Source organism: Panulirus ornatus, chromosome 19, assembly GCF_036320965.1.
Source record: "Panulirus ornatus isolate Po-2019 chromosome 19, ASM3632096v1, whole genome shotgun sequence".
In the NCBI taxonomy this organism is placed as follows: domain Eukaryota; kingdom Metazoa; phylum Arthropoda; class Malacostraca; order Decapoda; family Palinuridae; genus Panulirus; species Panulirus ornatus.
Genome location: NC_092242.1, coordinates 65,441,496 through 65,461,019, shown reverse-complemented (window position 1 = coordinate 65,461,019; position 19,524 = coordinate 65,441,496). Strand labels below are relative to the sequence as shown.

Below are 19,524 nucleotides of genomic sequence, written 5' to 3'. Positions count from 1 at the left end.
CTTCTGCAAAGACGGTACGAACACTTCGTATATGAAGCCACGACCCCTGGCTAGGGTAAGGCCAAAAGGACGAGACATCATAATATCGTAGGGAAAGGGTCGAGTGGTGAGGGGGGAGGGGGGAATGTTGGGGGAGTAGGCGTACGTCAACATTCCAGCTACCACCACTACCAGGGAACACAAGGTCCAGCTACCACCATCACCAGGGAACACAAGGTCCAGCTACCACCATCACCAGGGAACACAAGGTCCAGCTACCACCACTACCAGGGAACACAAGGTCCAGCTACCACCACCATCGTGGAGCACAAGGTCCAGCTACCACCACCATCGTGGAGCACAAGGTCCAGCTACCACCACCATCGTGGAACACAGGGTCCAGCGTTCCCCCTGGAGTCTGTGCTTGAGTTGTCAGGGCGTCGGTACGTGGTTGGTGCGCGCGGCGCTCTTCAGCTCCCTCCCTCCACTCCCTCCCTCCCTCCCGTCACCTGGCCATCAGTGCAGGGTCGGTTTTCTTTCCCAGTTAGTGTGCCTCGCGCCGGCAGAACGGTCGGACGTGTCGGGCCGAGGGGGAGGAGAGAGAGGCACTTGGCCAGCCCTCCGTCGTCGCCGACGCCGCCGAAGCAGCAGCTCCAGCAGCAGCTCCTCCGGTGGGTGCCAATTGTGGCACGCGGGGCCCCTCCGAGTCTCGAGGACATAGAGAGACATAACACACGCACGCACTTCGCAACAAGACTTGTTCCCTACTACTGACGAAGGAGGAGGTGATTCCTCCTGCTGGGGAAGAGAGAGAGAGAGAGAGAGAGGGAGAAAAAATAAAAAGCAGGATACTTCCAAGTGCTTCCCAAAACTTCCACCTCGACTGAGTGCTTGTGCAAGACTTGATCGTAATATCAACTTAGAAAAAAAAAAAAAAAGTGACGCCTGATACGAAAGTGCAGAGCATAAAGTGCGATAAGAATGTTCTTATTTATAAAGCAATGATGATCATCTATGGGGGGTCATCATCATCATCATCATCATCATTATCATCATCAATGTGATGACCCCTATTGACTTTAAAAAAGGGGTCCTATTTCAAAATAAACACACGTTCGTAAATCATGCTTTCAGAGAATACAGCGCCGAGACGATACAGTCACTCGCATTTCACGTTCTCATCCGCCTTCAGTCGCCTTCAATGTTAATATTCCACACCTTGGCACAAAAAAAAAAATATCTACTTCCCACCCTTTTTATCTCCCGAACGTTATTCAGGGACTGAAAAGTAATGATACCTTTAAAAAAAAAAGATAAATGATAAGAAAAAATATTAGGAGATGGATACCTCATTTATACACACACACACACACACAAACACACACAAACACGCACACACACACACACACATTGTGTAATCCCTGGCTGGTGAGTCGAGAATAGGACCCTGTGGTCCATTGGAGGAGCAGGATGGTCTCTCTCTCTCTCTCTCTCTCTCTCTCTCTCTCTCTCTCTCTCTTCTCTCTCTCTCTCTCTCTCTCTCTCTCTCTCTCTCTCTCTCTCTCTCTCTCTCTCTCTCTGTTGTATTCAGGGGTGAGACGCAGGCAGTCAGCCGACACGGGAGTGCGTTGATTCAAGCGTAAAGATACAGATGAGAGATCCTTTCTTTCTTCTTCTTGTGATGTAGGAAATATGTATCGGAGAGGGTTGAAATAAATGGACACACCTAGACGAAGTAAATATATATATATATACATATATATATATATATATATATATATATATATATATATATATATATATATATATAGTGTGTGTGTGTGTGTGTGTGTATTCGAAGTATACACATACGTGTGCGTGTGAGTACGAAAGGACGTATTCTCCCGTAGGAAATAACCACGCACGTCCCACGTAAGGATAGAGTAAGAACAGATGGCAGTGAGCAGTGAGGAGTGTAGCATGGCCCAGTGAGCAGTGTCTGATCTGGCCAATAAAAGATACAAGACACATTTCATGGCTCGTTGATATATATATATATATATATATATATATATATATATATATATATATATATATATATATATATATAATATATATATATATATACCCAGGAATACTACTGACTTCCTCCCTCATGCTCTTCCTCACTCACTCACTCACTCCTCGCCTTCTCATGTCTTCCACCTCTTTTTTTTTCAATTGTCCTCCTCCTCCTCTTCCTCCTGCTCCTCCTTATCTTCCCTAATACTAGGGGAAAATTAGCTACGGGAACCGCTCTGTATAAAAGCGGAAACGGATGATATGGGCCCCAGTTCCCCACTTTCCAATTTCCCCAAAGACCAGAGATTTTTTCCTCCCTCTCTTTTTCTTTCCCTCGTTTATACTTCACTTTCCGACATCTCCCACTAGAGGTGAGGAGGATATCATGAGAGTACGCGTGTGTGTGTGTGTATATATGGACTTGTGATCTAGGGTGGGTCTGTGTAGGGAATACAAGATCACCGTTCTCAGGCTTAAAATACAGCTGTTGGCAAGTAGAGAGAGAGAGAGAGAGAGAGAGAGAGAGAGAGAGAGAGAGAGAGAGAGAGAGAGAGAGAGAGAGAGAGAGAAATATGTGTGTGTGTGTGTGTGTGTGTGTGTGATTCGGTGTAGTGTGTATATCCCTTAAGAGGAGAGGGTTAGTATAACACGGGGGTGTAGTGTGTATGAGTTAGTATATATTAGGAAAGTATGAGTCAAACACATTAAATCGGCAGGCTTATCAGTGTAATTAGCACTGTTGCTTTTTTATGATGATACAGCGGATGAAGCAGCTAATACAGCTGTAAATACATTATACCAGCTGATCAATTATCTAAATTGATATAGGATTTGATGCAGGTCAGGGCAGCTATATCGCAACAGCTGATCTATAGTATAGGAATTGATATTCTATGGCAATGAAACTAATATATATATATATATATATATATATATATATATATATATATATATATATATATATATATATATATATATATGTCATGCCAGTTGATATCAATAGCATAGACATGTTTGTTATAAATGTCTATATAACATCTAGTGGTACATATAGCCGTCTATCCATTCCATAGATGTCTAGTGCACCTACGCTTAGATAATCTAATTCTATCAATTTTTTATTTTCTTTTGACATAGCAACAGACTCCGCACTTTTTATATTTACGTTACGGGGAAAAGAAATACAATACATACGAAACGAAAGAGATATATGCAAATCGGTAGATAAACACAAATACATGATACAAAAGAATTCATCCATTTTTTCCTTATACTATAAAGCAGGTGAAGAGATAAGGCGAAAATCATAGATATACGACTTCTTAAGCAAACGAAGATGGAACATATAGATAAATGAACGGATAGAAATAGACTGGTGCATCTGAATACATAGGGAAACTGATAAACAGAGAAACAGATCGACAGGCAAATCAAGAGATAGACCGTTAAGGAAAGGGAGAGACGGGGAAGTGATAGAGATAATGAGTGAGATACAAGATAGGCAGAGAGAGGAAAAGGGGTGCAACATAGGTAGATAAACTAACTACCTTTCATAACTACCCTGGGACTCTACGAATAAGAGAGAGAGAGAGAGAGAGAGAGAGAGAGAGAGAGAGAGAGAGAGAGAGAGAGAGAGAGAGAGAATGGCAGACAGAATCAAGTCGCTAATGAGACAGTTAATTAGGTATTACACAATAAGATATCTTCACTAACTCTCTGCCTATCCCACTAACGCCCCCCCACCACACCCCCCTCCTCCTAATTACTAGCAAAATGAGGTATTCGTCTTTCCCCCCCCCCCAAAAAAAAAAGAAAGAAAATAATGATAATAATAATTCGATTACGCTAATACGATTCCAGTGGAAAATTTGCTCACTGATGTAATAAAATTGAACGAAAACTTGTTATCGCTCACGATAGACAGTTATTTACAACTGTGAAAAAAAAAAAAGGGAGAGCTTAGAGAAATGCAATTGACTGTACAGTTTTTTGTAAATAATATATATATATATATATATATATATATATATATATATATATATATATATATATATATATATATATATATTTATATATATATATATATATATATATATATATATATATATATATATATATATATATATATATATATTTATATATATATATATATATATATATATATATATATATATATATATATATATATATATATATATGTGTGTAAATACAAAACAGGAAAACAGGAGCTTCGAATCCAGCCTCTTTACAAGGACAAGAGACGCGAGGGTGGAAAAAAAGAAATAAGGAAAACACATCTAAAAAAGGAACTACCGTGAAACCCTTTCCCTAAGGACGTGCAAAGGACAAAGCCAAAAGGTCTACTCAGGAAGGAAGAGAAAGACACACACACACACACACACACACACACACACACACACACACACACACACACACAAGTCGTCAAGGCAAGCAAGAGGAGGACAGAGAGAGACACAGAGTGAGCGAGACAGAGAGACACTCTCTCCACCAAGTCTCCAGGATATGCTTCAAACAATGTGTCGGATCCCGGGGGTCGTCACGGTCTTGTGTCTCTTCTCCTGCTGCGTACACTTCTCCCACTCCCAGGATGACCACAGTAAGTACACTGTACGTACTACGAAGAAAAAACACATGGTGTAGAGAGAGGGAGGGAGGGAGGGAGGGTGAAGGAGACTTGGCTGTGTAGGGATTTGCGTGTTGTACGTGTGTGTGTGTGTACGTGTGTGTGTGTGTGTGTGTGTGTGTGTGTGTGTGTGTGTGTGTGTGTGTGAGGTATTTGTCTACTGTGAGTTTTTTTCATATCAAGATACAAGTACCATAATTTTCAGGAGATATCTATCTATCTATATATATATATATATATATATATAGAGAGAGAGAGAGAGAGAGAGAGAGAGAGAGAGAGAGAGAGAGAGAGAGAGAGAGAGAGAGAGAGATAGAGATAGAGAAGAGATAGATAGAGAGAGAGAGAGTGTCGGTGTTACCGGACTCCGCTCGTGAAAGAAGTAATTTTCAGCTCGGTTGTCTCATAGTCAGTGGACGACAAAAGGGTGTACAGTCTCGTCCGGGAACTACTCACTCTAAACGGTTTCATCCTTTCCCCTGCTCCTGACTGGAGCGCACTCTTGAAGTCTTGAAGTAGGAAGCGCCTCAAAAGGGGATCCTGGGGTTGTATAATCAGGAAGACAAAAAAAATCATGCATTTGTCCATCTATCCTTCCTCCTATCTGCCCGTCTAGCCATCTATCCATTCAGATATAGATATACAACTATCCCTTTATAGAAATAAAAAGGCACCAAACTTTCTTAAAGTATAACGCGAAGGCACGAAAAGTATTAAAAAAAATGTATAACGAGAATACATAGATATCTTTTCATCTATGCCTGGGTCTGAAATCTTCCCTTACGATACATATTTTCATGTATTCTGGACCTTGACACTAATATGTATCTTGACACTACGATACATATATATATTACACACGACACATGTGGTGTCGACAGGATATAAATAGGAAGGATTAACTATACTTTGCATCTAATGATTACCGGGGGATAATCTCTGGTCTGGGGAGACGATTGTATGAGCGTTCGCTTGATTGTATCATTTCTTTTGTATCAGGCAAGAAGTATTCTATTCTGTGTGTCTATTAATTTCGGATATTAAGTGTGTGTGTGTGTGTGTGTGTGTGTGTGTGTGTGTGTGTGTGTGTGTGTGTGTGTGTGTATCATGTTCGCTTCATCTATGGAATATAGGCAATCTAAAGGAACTCCTTATAGCTGCTGAGGTCTCTGTTTATAGTATCTGAAGCCAGTGTTTTATGGCTTCAGAAGCCACTGCTTATAGCTTCTGAAGCCATTGTTTATGCCTTCAAAAGCCACTGTTTATATCTTCAGAAGCCACTGGTTTATACCTTCTGAAGCCAGTGTTTATACCTTCTTCGATCACTGCTCATGGCTTATGAAGCCACTCTTCATTTCGATCCTCACAAGCTAATTCTCACTGATGACACAAACATGCACACCTACAACGGGGGAATCGGGGAAAAAAATAGTAAATCAAAACGTCTATAATGAAATATATATATATATATATATATATATATATATATATATATATATATATATATATATATATATATATATATATATATTGTATGCCATCGACGTAACCAGCCCGCATCACTGACAATGAATATGTTAACAGCCAAAATGAGAGTCATAATCACTGTGCGAGACTCTCCCGTCGAGGCCGAGTCGGTAACGTCTTGTGTGTTTGTGTTCCAGCAGCTAACCACCACCAGCTGGTGGGCGAGGACTTCCCCTCTGGGGGGACCCGGCTCTCGGGTCCTTCCTGGCCTCATATAATTCGCTACTAATGCTTTAGCTTGCCCGGAGGTCCTGGTGAGGGGAGGAGGTGCTGGCTGGAGGAGTTAGTTGGCTGCAGCAGAAGATGATTTTCTGGTTTTGAAGGTTCCAGCACGAGGAGTTCTGGTTTAAGTTTCCAGCAGGAGTTCGAGTGAAGGTTCCAGCAGGGGAAGGTCTGAGTAAGTTTCCAGCAGGAGGAGTTCCAGTTTAAGGTTCCAAAGGAGTACTTGTGGTTTTGAAGATTCCAGGGGTGGAGTTGTGGTTTTGAAGGTTCCAGAGGAGGAGTTGTGGTTCTGAAAGTTCCAGAGGAGTAGTTGTGGTTTTGAAGATTCCAGGGGAGGAGTTGTGGTTCTGAAGGTTTCAGAAGAGTTGTGGTTCTGAAGGTTCCAGCGAAAGGAGATCTGGTCTAGGTTCCAGCAGGATAAGTTGTGGCTTTCCAGCAGGAGTTCTGATTCCGAAGATTCCAGCAGTGGTACCTCGGGTTAAGGTCCCAGTAATGGAAGTTCTGGTTCTGAGGTCTTAGCTCAATTAGTCTCGGTAGGGGGTTCCAGACGACCGAAGTCTTGGTTGAAATCCGAACAAGCGACCTCTCTGTCGAAGGACTCGGCTGAGGAGGTCATGGTCGAAGTCTGCCCAGCGAGACGCCCTTATCTTTAAGATCCTTCATGACCAAAGAAACACACATTGCCTGGAATCCCAACTAAAGGTCATGACCTTGCACTCCTCGAAGAAATTCTGGTGAAGATCTGTTACCTTACGAACGATAAGTGATCCTTGTGTTCAGTCTCGTCTAATACACTTATCTCTTCAAAGGAGGAGTCCAAGCTTGTACCCTGCTGCTGAGTGTGGCGCAACCTTGAAGCTGCAAGAGTTCTTGGATAAGGTGTGTGTGTGTGTGTGTGTGTGTGTGTGTGTGTGTGTGTGTGTGTGTGTGTGTGTGTGCCTCTCAGTTTCCATGTGGCGTAAAATAACGAGACTCCTCGAGTGGTGAAATAGGCAAGAGTATTCCAGCTGTGAACCTGAGGCTTCCATACATTAACATACAAAGCCTGAGGACGACGCCCTCGCCTCACAAACCTCTCTGTGGGAGAGCTTTACGAAGATCGCTGAGGGCCTAAGGGGAGAGAGAGAGAGAGAGAGAGAGAGAGAGAGAGAGAGAGAGAGAGAGAGAGAGAGAGAGAGAGAGAGAGAGAGACCACACTGTCCCAAGGTCCAAGCGAAGTGGTCTGGCCTTGACGCTAAAAAAAAAAAAGTAAATAAAGGAAAGAAGGCCCCCCCCCCCCCCCACCCCAAACACACACACACACACACACACACACACACACACACACACACACACACACACTATTTGTGTTGTTTTTCAAAACTATGAAGTGAAAAGCCTTATAATCAATGCCCACTTACCACGGGCCTTCGCGGGTTTAGTTGTTAGCGTTGCCCACCACTTCATGACCGGTCAGTCGGCCCACACCCAACCCAGGTGTTCATTTTTTTTTTCCCTTCAGGGTTGGTCGATAAATGAGTACCTGGCTGAGACTTGGGCGTGTGTTCGCGCGTGTGTACAAGCTTACATGGTCATCAAGGAACGGTGGATGCCCCTCCCCCTTCCCCCCCCAAGGCTGCCCCCCCACTACATCCCCCCTCCCCCCCTTCCCTTAAAAAAAAAGGGGGGGGGAGATTATTTTCCCCGAGTTACGACGACCCTGGTAAAGTTAAAGGACAAAACTATTCTCATAAAGGAACATAACACACGCGAAATCCGAACTGCAGTTTAGTAGGGGGTCGTATATGGCATTCAGTCCTCTTTAGAGGTCCTGGGAAGCCATTTGTATAAAGGTATGTAGAGGGGAAAAGGCGTTCGATCTGGCTCGTATGGGGTTGTGGTGATTCCCGACGAAGGACGAGCCAGAGGAACGGAAGAACGGGACGGAGGTCAAAGCGATATCTCAAAAAGCGTCCGCCACGCTCTGCAGAGCGAGATAATGAACACCTTACAGTCGCGAGAGATGACATGAGCAGTGAGGACACTGCTCTCCTGCAGTGATAATGATAACGATGATTATACCTGCCTGTGCACTGTACCAGACACGCGACCTCTCATAACGAAAATAATGCCCTGGAGCAGTGCACAGGGGACGGACGAGAGCAGTGTCCCTCAAGCAGTGAAAAAGGGGATGGACGAGAGCAGTCCCTAATGCAGTGAAAAAGATACCAATCGAAGCTATAACGTTCCTTGGGATGTGGGGGGGGTGGGGGGGTCCTAAAGTAAATAATGCCTTTGAGCAGTGACAGCTTAACCCGCCAGAGCCGTGCCCTCAAAAGCAGTGACAAAAAAAAAATATATATACTCAGTAACTCTCAATATAAAGTCACAGTGAAAAACAAAATGATGATATGGTGACAGTGAGCCAGCAGTGTCCCTCATCAGAGAGTATAAAAATCAAAAAATTTACATAACTCAGTAACATTCTTATTTCAAATACGCTCACCTGTCAAGTAATTACGGATCATATCAAACCTGATATATGAAAAGGAAATACAGACAGAACATACCGTATTCTTTACAGATTAAGGAATATGAATATTCCATAAGTTTCCCTGGAGCTTTTGACTGCAAAATCGGGCAGTAAAACAGAGGATGGGAGTGGTTGGGGGTGTGGGGAGAGAGAGAGAGAGAGAGAGAGAGAGAGAGAGAGAGAGAGAGAGAGAGAGAGAGAGAGAGAAGGTAAATTTGAATGCCTTTCATTAAAATCGACGGAATTGTTTCGAACGTACGTACGCTGCCTGTGACGGGTGCTCTACGTACGCTGCCTATGACGAGCGCTGGAGTTATGCATGCATTTGGGGGATTCAATTATGCTCTTCATTACTTTCTATGTAAATGAAATTCTCGCATAAACTGCCATATTAAAGGCCTGTAATTTTTTTTTCCCCCCATTTAAGCCGTCAACCCTCAAAGAGGAGAGGTATCATATATATATATATATATATATATATATATATATACATATATATAGATAGATAGATAGATAGATAGATAGATAGATAAACAGATAGATAGATAGATAGATAGATAGATAGATAGACAGATATAGTGAAACCCGAGTAGATGGCATGAGTCTTCGAAGTGCTTCAAAAGGACTTTGACCTTAAAGCAAATAAGTTGAAGGAGAGGGACTCGGAAGGTGACAGTATTGCTAACTGTCGCTAAGGTCCCATCTTAAGGGAGCGTGTCCACACCGTACGAGAGGCCAACACGAAGGTGCGTACCTCGAGCATCGTCGTCGCACTTCACGAAGGGCAAAGCACCAATAGAGAAGCTTGGTCCAGTGGAGGGGGCAAAGGGGATGACAGAGGAATTCAAGAAGCTATGTTACCATGAGGGACTGCGTGGGAGACGTCAATATCTCCATCCAGGGAAGCGAGAGGAGTCGGGAGTGAGTTGATCACACAACTTTTTAAGCTTCTAACTCAGGGGGGGATGAAGTTCAACCAGTGAAGGCTTCTTCAAAGGATAGAACAACCCGTGTGACGGTGGTATGAAATTACGCCAGAAGTAAAGAAAGACGTAAGGCCATACGTTCATGGTGTGAGAGCCGGAGATACATGGGGTACACTAAGGCGAGTCAGGAAACTATATGGAGGATGATAGCAGTGGAGGCTTCAGAAAACTTTATATTAAAGATCAGTTGTAGAACTCTCTCCACCCGTAAACACACACACACACACACACACACAATATATATATATATATATATATATATATATATATATATATATATATATATATATATATATATACAAATCTGGAATAATTTGGTTACGGCAAACTGGGATGGTACATATTTGTCGCATGAATATAACGCTAAATATAGATGTAACTAAATACTTTATTATACTGACAAAAAAAAAGCCAATTCATTACGGGGGTCGAACTTGTCCATTTCATGTGATTCCCCGGCCTGGAGGACCACAGCGCGGGAACCAGAATGCTGTGATAAAAAGATCATGTCTTGTCTGGGCATCTTTACTGACGGAACAACTAAAGAGGAACAGCTGCTCAGCTCGGGATGAGTTGCGGCACATAGGGCAGTCCATGGGAAGGTCAGATGACACAAGACATGATGGTCTATGACGAGGTTATCTGCTGGAGGACAGTATATGGAATAGACAGATGACACAAGACCTGATGGTCTATGACGAGGTTATCTGCTGGAGGACAGTACATGGAATAGACAGATGACACAAGACCTGATGGTCTATGACGAGGTTATCTGCTGGAGGACAGTACATGGAATAGACAGATGACACAAGACCTGATGATCTATGACGAGGTTATCTGCTGGAGGACAGTCCATGGGAAGGACTGATAACACAAGACCTGATGGTATATGACGAGGTTATCTGCTGGAGGACAGTAAGAATACCCTAAATTCCATATCTATATAAATGGAGACAAGATAACCCGCCCCCACGTCTTTGAGGTGTTCAGTAGGACTCACCGTCCACACTCCCTTACGGGATCTTCCCTGGGTGAGCCAGGATCCCAAGCAAGAGCACTTCGAGCGTTGTCTCTGAAGCACACGACCGTCTCGCCGCTTCAGCGACGTGTCTTGCCTTCGATCGCGTCGCTTTGTCCACCGAAGGGCTCGGGTTCATTCACTAACCTGAGCCAGCTTCGAGGAGACGAATCACACACGAGCCTCTTCAACCAAAGGCAGGTTAAAAAGTTCATCTCTTTGGATTAAATCACTTCGACATGCAGGTTTCAATTCTCTCATGGGAGTAACATCTGCTCTGACACCGACATATCACGTCGTCCTACTTGGCACCAAATTGCTCGAGCTTCTATGGAGTATATCCTCTTTGACACTAAAGTTACAATGGTCTTATAGTTGTATATATATATATATATATATATATATATATATATATATATATATAGAACCGCTCTGAGACTCGGTCATTCCAGTGATCACCCCGCACCCTCAACTTTCTGTGTAAACATTCGTCTGCTGACAAAGTTCATCCATCAGAATCTCCACCACGGCGTGAGAGCCTCGACTGCGAGACATGAGTCGAAGGCGTGTCGAAGTTGGTCTCGTACCTGAGAACTTCCCCCTCTCCTCCTCCCTCGTCATGGAGGAGGAGGAGGAGGAGGAGGAGGAGGAGGTCCATTACGCCATAAGTCAGATCGAGGAGGTCGGTCTTCTGCTCCGTAAAGAGGCTTTGGAGATCGTTTTTTTGAATTCCACTTTGTCTCCCTCCGCATCTGAGGTGTCTTGTCCAGCTCTTTTCCTCCCGTCTGGCTAATCATGGAAGAGCTGGAGGTGAAGAAGACCTCATATGCGAAGGGCGTCGCTGGTTTCCTCGGCGTCAGACATTCACAGTCTGGCCCCTAGCAGAAGGTCCTCCTCCAGCAATGCAAAAAAAAAAAAACGGTGGACAACTCATTTATTTGCGTGGGTGTGCCTCAACTTGGCGACGTCCTGGCCCTCACCCCACGCCCGACCTCCTCCTCCTCCCACAGTCGCCAGGAGCTGCCAAATATGACGTGGGGGCGAGAGGAGGAGGGTGGACGGCAAGGGGAGGAGGAGGAGGAGGAGGGGGTGAAAAATCTCTCCCTCTCTCTCTCTCTCTCCTTCGTCCTTAGGACCGAGAGAAAAGTTCTAAGGTTCTCTTGAAAATATAATAACTTTCACGGGCGTCGCGCAACCGTCATGACGTGTTTCAAGCCGGGAATCACCGTCAAAACATACCTCTGGAGGCGATGCAGACCCACTGCATTGCCTGGCCCCGGCAATGCCACATTTCAGAACCTCCCTTGCTCAAATGGAACACAGATGGTGTTCAGGATTCTTGTATACTAGAAGAACAAAAAATGGAACATAGAAAGTGTTAAGGATTTCTATAAAGAACAAAAATGGGACATAGAAAGTGTTTATTTTTTTTATATAATAAAAGAATAAAAATGGGACATAGAAAGTGTTCAGGGTTTTTCTTATATAATAAAAGAACAAAAATGGAACATTGAAAATGCTCAGGTTCTTTTATATACTAAAACAATGAACCTTCAGAACTAGTCTGTCAGTTTTCTAAGTGAAGGAAACTGCGTTGTAAAACTAGTCTTTAAAGCGTTCTGCTGGTAATCAACCCACAGTCCGGTTTTCTATGATTATCACATGAAATAATAGAAGTTTTTATCGTATCTTTTTTTTTCCTGTCTCCACCTATGTGAATTGATCGACAGACAGTAATTTGTAAACCTCTTCACATACACACACATAAACACACACACACACACACACACACACCAGGGTATGTGAAGCGTCTGGGGTAAACCATGGAAAGCTTTGTGGGACCTGGATGTGGAAAGGAAGCTATGGGTTCAGTGCATTACACATGACAGCTAGAGACTGAGTGTGAACGAATGTGGCCTTTGCTGTCTTTTTCTGGCTCTACCTCGCGCGTGTGCGGGGGAAGGGGGTTGTCATTTCATGTGTGGCGGGGTGGCGACGGGAATAAATAAAGGCAGCAAGTATGAATTATGTACATGTGTATATATGTATATGTCTGTGTATGTGTATATAAGTATACGTTGAAATGTATAGGTATGTATATGTGCGTGTGTGGACGTGTATGTATATACATGTGGCGCGAGGGTCTATATACACTGCAGAGAGAGAGAGAGAGAGAGAGAGAGAGAGAGAGAGAGAGAGAGAGAGAGAGAGAGAGAGAGAGAGAGAGAGAGAGAGAGAGAGAGAGAGAGAGACAGACAGAGAGAGAGAGACAGACAGACAGACAAACTGACAGACAGACATACATAACTCGACCTGGATGTTCATGGCTTTCACTAGCAATATCATAAAGTCTGAAATAGAAAAAAAAAAATAGCATGAGTGGAAAATACATCTAGAAAACTTTACTACAATTTACTAGTGAGTTGCTGTCAAAGTTCTGGGTTGTTTACGAACTGATACGTGCCAAAAGCCAATGTTAATTGTCTACAGGGGGGAAGCAACCATATCAAAGAATAATGCTTAAATGATATGAGTTTATCCTGATTATATATATATATATATATATATATATATATATATATATATATATATATATATATATATATATATATATTATCACTGTTATTTTTCATTTCTCTATTATCAAGTACTTTCTTCCAATACATTTCACCTTAATAACAATATATCAGCAATACCTCGGTACTCCACTGTTGCATCTAGATAGATAGATAGACAGACGATGGATAGGATAGATAAATCAGTTCTTTTTCTCCTACTTTGCTCCCATCTTTCGCTCCTCAAATATCACGACTCTTAGATATAGCCTTCTGTAATCTACATATACTGTCACACTCTCCATGCGATAGGTATCACAAAGCTTTACTTCTCTGTTACATCCAAAGCCAAAGCTTAACTTGTCTATAATGAAAAGACTACAAAGTATCAGCTTAAGCTTATGCTCTCGTATTTTTTTTCACTCGGAGGCAGCTTTACACGGTTAAAAAAAAAAACGGAAATCGGTGGTCGTCTGGTAATATTGCATTGTAATGTGTGCTTGACCAGCCCGGCTTAATGACCAGTTAAAAGTCGATGGGGCCATTAACTTCCTGTTATATGGGGGGGGGGGGGGGGTCCATATTGGGGTGGTCCATATTGTTCCCAAAGCAGCGACTACCAACGTCTTGGAGAAGCCTCAGGTGGATGAGTTAAGGGGTAGGGGGAGGGGTTCGTGAGAGAGAGAGAGAGAGAGAGAGAGAGAGAGAGAGAGAGAGAGAGAGAGAGAGAGAGAGAGAGGTGGAAGGCCTGATCAAGGGAGAGGAGGGGGGGGGGGGTGTTTTTAAAAGGTCGATGAAGGTGAGAGAACAGCCGGGGTGAGGTTGAGGTGTTGTTGATAAGGGCGACGAACTCCACAATACGTTAGGTTCATCTGTCGGGAAAAAAAAACAAAAGCAAGAACAAAATTACATAACAAAAAGCACTGGATATTTCAAAGCCTTTTTGATGTAACTTTTGATCCTGGCTATCTTATAAATGTAAGAGCATACATCAAAGTATATAAATATATATAAATATATATATATATATATATATATATATATATATATATATATATATATATATATATATATTATATGTATTACGTCGGAGTCCACATGAAGGCCGGGATCTCTCACATAGCCTAAGGATAAATTCCTGTACACAGGAGGTTATGGAATACACTCGGATGTTCGATTCACTGCTGCCTCATGTGGTTCGTTTGAAGCGTTGTCGATCACTTGATTGGCTCGGCTCACAGTCTCGGTCCCTGGGCTTCAACTGCCTCGCTACAATGTCTAGTTTACTCCATACTTCAGGTGCTTCGTTCCCCCTCCCTCCCTTCCTCACCAATGTCTCTCGTGCTGCCTTTTGCCTCAACTAAACTGTCTGGGACACTCAAGTGCTTCGAGCAGTTCAAACGCAGGGTCCTTGGTGCTTCATTACCTCTCTCTCTCTCTCTCTCTCTCTCTCTCTCTCTCTCTCTCTCTCTCTCTCTCTCTCTCTCTCTCAACACCTGAAGCTAACACGAGGATGTATATATATATATATATATATATATATATATATATATGTATATATATATATATATATATATATATATATATATATATATATATATATATATATATATTCCAAACATACCACAGGATGGAATCGTAGGCATTTAGTCTTTGAAATGACTCTAATAAAAAACAATATTAGTAATTAAACTCTTTAAGTGATTCGAGTCTGGCAATCAATTTCGAATGAAATAATTAGCGAAAAGTGACGAAGGAATAGGAACAGAAGAAATCAATGTTGACCAGACGTAACACTACGTAAGAGAAGTAGATGATAAAAATAATGATAGAGAGAGAATGATAGAGTGAAAGAGAGAAAAAAAGATACTGATAGAGAGAAAAAAAAAACACAGAGCCCCAAATAGGGTTATAGAACGAGGAGGATTCCAGCATGAGGAAGAGTGAGGGAGATAGAGACGAGACATGAGGGCTAGACAAGTGAGATAGATGGCTAGGATTTCGACATACCGGGTGAGCTGAATGGGTCTGCAGCCAGCTGACGGTGGAATACATTAACTCTGGATCAGGAGTGTGTCACACAGTGAGGCCACTCCCGTTCAACTTACACAGAGGGAAAGGTGACTTTAGACGCGTTCTGTGTGTGTGTGTGTGTGTGTGTGTGTGTGTGTGTGTGTGTGTGTGTGTGTGTGTCTGTCTGTCTGTCTGTCTGTCTGTCTCTCCCTCTCACATCACCACTACTTGTTATCACCTCCCCATTTGCCCCCTTCACTGAAGTTCCCATTTGTTCCCTTGTCTTACGCACTTTATTTTCCTCCTGTCTGTCTGTCTGTCTGTCTGTCTGTCTCTCTGTCTGTGCAGACACACGTACTCTGATGCCAAAGTAGGAGGAGGAGGCGGGAGGAGGGAATAGCTGTGCAGACGGATATGTGCCTCAGTGAGCCAGTGCTTTTAAGAACATTAAAACAAGTTATCTGTCTATCGGTCTATCTATCTACCTATGTATCTACCTATCTATCTATCTAGGACAGGAATACCAATCGCGCCAAAAAAAAATGGTCAGTACGTTGAAGGCATTGTGGCGATCTGGTCACACGAAATGATTTGGGTTGGTATGACTGATTGACGTCATTACGGTAAATGACGAATGGGAGAGACACACGTTGGATGTGGCACACACACACACACACACACACACACACACACACACACACACACACACACATACACGCGTCAGGGACATTTCTTTACATGTGCATTCAGTGGATGTTTCGTTCCGCTTCTCTGGGAGGACCTTTACAAGCTCACTTAAGTCATTTGGACACATGGGAACCCTAGGCCCTGTAAACACACACACACACACACACACACACACACACAGACAAGAAGGTCTTGTGCGGTCTTGATTGCCATGGAAGTGAGTGTCGTGTGTGTGTGTGTGTGTGTGTGTGTGTGTATGGGGCAGCCTGCCTGCCTGCCTGGTTGGTGAGGTGATTTAGATTCTGACTCGTGTCTGTCGGCCTGGATACGCTGTCTGAATATGGAGCCCCTTTTTTTCACTTTTCCACAGTAGGAGAGAGATTACTGGAGGCGAGAGTCACGGTGGGAATAGCAGGGGAGAGGAGGAGCAGGCAGGGGGAGAGGAGGAGGCGGGGGAGAGGAGGAGGGGAGAGACCAACGGTGAGGTCTCGTGCTCGTGGTGGGTGAAGGAGGAGAGAGGGAATGGTGAGGGAATGGTGAGGGAGGGAGAGGGAGAGATTGGATATCCTCTCAGTGCTGGTGCTGGTGGGTGATGGAGAGGCTCATTCTCTGTATCAACGGCGAGGCCCAACCCCACCTCACTCCCTTCCTCGCCCCTCCCTCCTCAATGCTTGTGTGGGGGGGAGGGGGGGGGGGCGGAGGGAGAGACTCAGCTCTCTAAGGTGAGGATAGGGGGTGGGGGGGGAGGAGATACTGAGGTCTCCGTAATGATACGAGAGAGAGAGAGAGAGAGAGAGAGAGAGAGAGAGAGAGAGAGAGAGAGAGAGAGAGAGAGAGAGAGAGAGAGAGAGAGACAGACAGACAGACAGACAGACAGACAGACACAGACGGACAGACAGACAGAGTGAGAGAGAGACTTACAGATTTCAGATTTGTGCCTGAACTTTTGGAAGAGGATAGAGTAAAGCCTCCATGCTGATCGGAGAAGAGATAATGGAGCCTCAGGTCGAAGGAGAGATAATGGAGCCTCAGGTCGGAGGAGAGATAGTGGAGCCTCAGGTCGGAGGAGAGATAATGGAGCCTCAGGTCGGAGGAGAGATAGTGGAGGTCGGAGGAGAGATAGTGGAGCCTCAGGTCGGAGGTGAGATAGTGAAGCCCCAGGTCGGAGGAGAGATATGAGCCTCCAAACTGGTCAGAGGAGAGATAATGGAGCCTCCATGCTAGTAGGAGGAGAGACAGTAAAGTCTCTCAGCATGTAAGAGGAGAGACACTAGACAAGAGGATTTTTAAGCAAGGGGGCGCGGATGATGGGCGGAGCAAGGATCAATGGAACAGACAACAGTCAACACACTGTTCTTTGCACAACTCTCTTATTTCACAACACACACACACACACACACACACACACACACACACACACACACTAGAATGCCGGAATTTCTTTTTTTTTACAGAACATTAAATTATTAATCCTAAAAAAAAATCTCTTTTACTAAATGGCATTTTTCTTCATCACACACCAGCAGGTGAAACGTTCTTTGTCCTAGCAGTGAGGTGCATCCCCTAGGAGGCTGTTCCTGGGGTCATTCACCTGGACAGGTGTCATGAAGGTGACTACCATGGAAAGGTGACGTGGTCGATTGCTGGAGAGTGTCAATCTATTGGTTTCTTGGCGTTCTCTGGGGTTGCTATCTTTGACACTGGTTCCCTGGGTTTTTTTTTTTTTTCTTGTTTATCCTGTCGGGTTCTCTGGGGTTGTTGTTTCGCCTGACAAAATGAGAGAGAGAGAGAGAGAGAGAGAGAGAGAGAGAGAGAGAGAGAGAGAGAGAGAGAGAGAGAGAGAGAGAGGAGCACGCTCACACTCCAGACAGTTGACGTTATTTATCCCTGAAATGTGAGGGCCGGACCCTAACGGTAAACAAACAGGCCGTTATCCATAACATATTTTGTGAGGAAATCCATAAGAGAGTCACCATGCCTGGCAGGCCAGGCTGTCTAGCTGTGTGTGTGGGTGGCTGTGTAGGTGTGTGGCTGTGTGGGTGTGTGGCTGTGTGGGTGTGTGTGTGAGTGAGTGTGAGGAAGCGTGGCTGTGTGGGTGTGTGGCTGTGTGGGTGTGTAGCAGTGTGGGTATGTGTGTGGCTGTGTGTGTGTGTGTGTGTGTGTGTGTGTGTGTGTGTGTGTGTGTGTGTGTGTGTATACATGACTCAGATATTTCGAGTTCGAAATCCAGAAAGATAAAACGGGAGCTGTTCGTTATACGATGTTCCTGTGTATATACAGGACTTGTTCGTTATACGCTATTCATGCGTATATACAGGACTTTTTCGTTATACGATGTTCCTGTGTATACACAGGACTTGTTTGTCATACGTCTTTCACGTGTACGATGAGGGATTTGTTCGTTATACGCTGTTCACATGTATAATACGGTCCTTGTTCGTTATACGTTGTTAACATGTATAATAAGGGGCTTTCTCGTTTTACGTCGTTCACGTGTTTAATACAGGACTTGTTCGTAATACATTGTAAACGTGTAAAAAAGGGAATCTGTTCGTTCTACAACCAGGCCCCACAGACCTTTCCGTTGTTCACTCGACCCCTATATACCACACCATTCCAATTCACTTTATCCCATTCGTGCATTTCACCCTCCTGCATGTTCAGACCCCGACCATTTAGAATAATTTAACCTTCAATCTTCCAACTCCTGTTTGGTGTTTCCTTTTTCTTTCTCGCCATATATATATATATATATATGTTTTCCATTTGCTGTTACGTTCAATCACGTCTTTTTAGGAATTAATCAAAAATTGCATATTTTGTCGATTTGGTAAATAGACTAAAAGAAAAGATACAGCTGGAAGGAATACTCTCTCTCTCTCTCTCTCTCTCTCTCTCTCTCTCTCTCTCTCTCTCGAGCAATAATCACCGTCCAATACAGGCAGGTCAAGTGTTCTCCAACTGTGCTGACAACCTGACCCTCAAAGGGAGATATTGATTCCTTCATTCCCGAGAGAGAGAGAGAGAGAGAGAGAGAGAGAGAGAGAGAGAGAGAGAGAGAGAGAGAGAGAGAGAGAGAGAGAAAGTGAGTCGGGCGGATATAATACAATCCGATACCTATCCATCTATCTGTATATATATATATATATATATATATATATATATATATATATATATATATATATATATATATATATATATATATATATATATATAAAGGAATTAGAGTTGAACTGAGAGAAGAGCGATAGTTGGAGATGAATGACGAGGCAGGAGAGGAGGAGGGAGAGATATGGAGGGGAGATAAACAAGAGGTAAGGAAGAGATGAATAGAGGACGGA

General features: G+C 43.6%; 2 protein-coding genes across 6 annotated transcripts in view; one reads left to right on the top strand and one right to left on the bottom strand.

Annotated features, from left to right (window-relative positions):
- Positions 1-19,524, bottom strand: part of LOC139755627 (uncharacterized) — a 289,236-nt gene that overhangs the window by 146,624 nt on the left and 123,088 nt on the right. The gene's annotated exons all lie outside the window — the stretch shown is intronic.
- Positions 519-19,524, top strand: part of LOC139755625 (uncharacterized) — a 49,329-nt gene continuing 30,323 nt past the window's right edge. The window contains exons 1-2 of the mRNA XM_071674197.1: positions 519-650; positions 4,237-4,636. Coding sequence (XP_071530298.1) covers positions 4,543-4,636 — 94 coding nt within the window. The 5' untranslated portion in view covers positions 519-650; positions 4,237-4,542. The remainder of the gene's footprint in view (positions 651-4,236; positions 4,637-19,524) is intronic.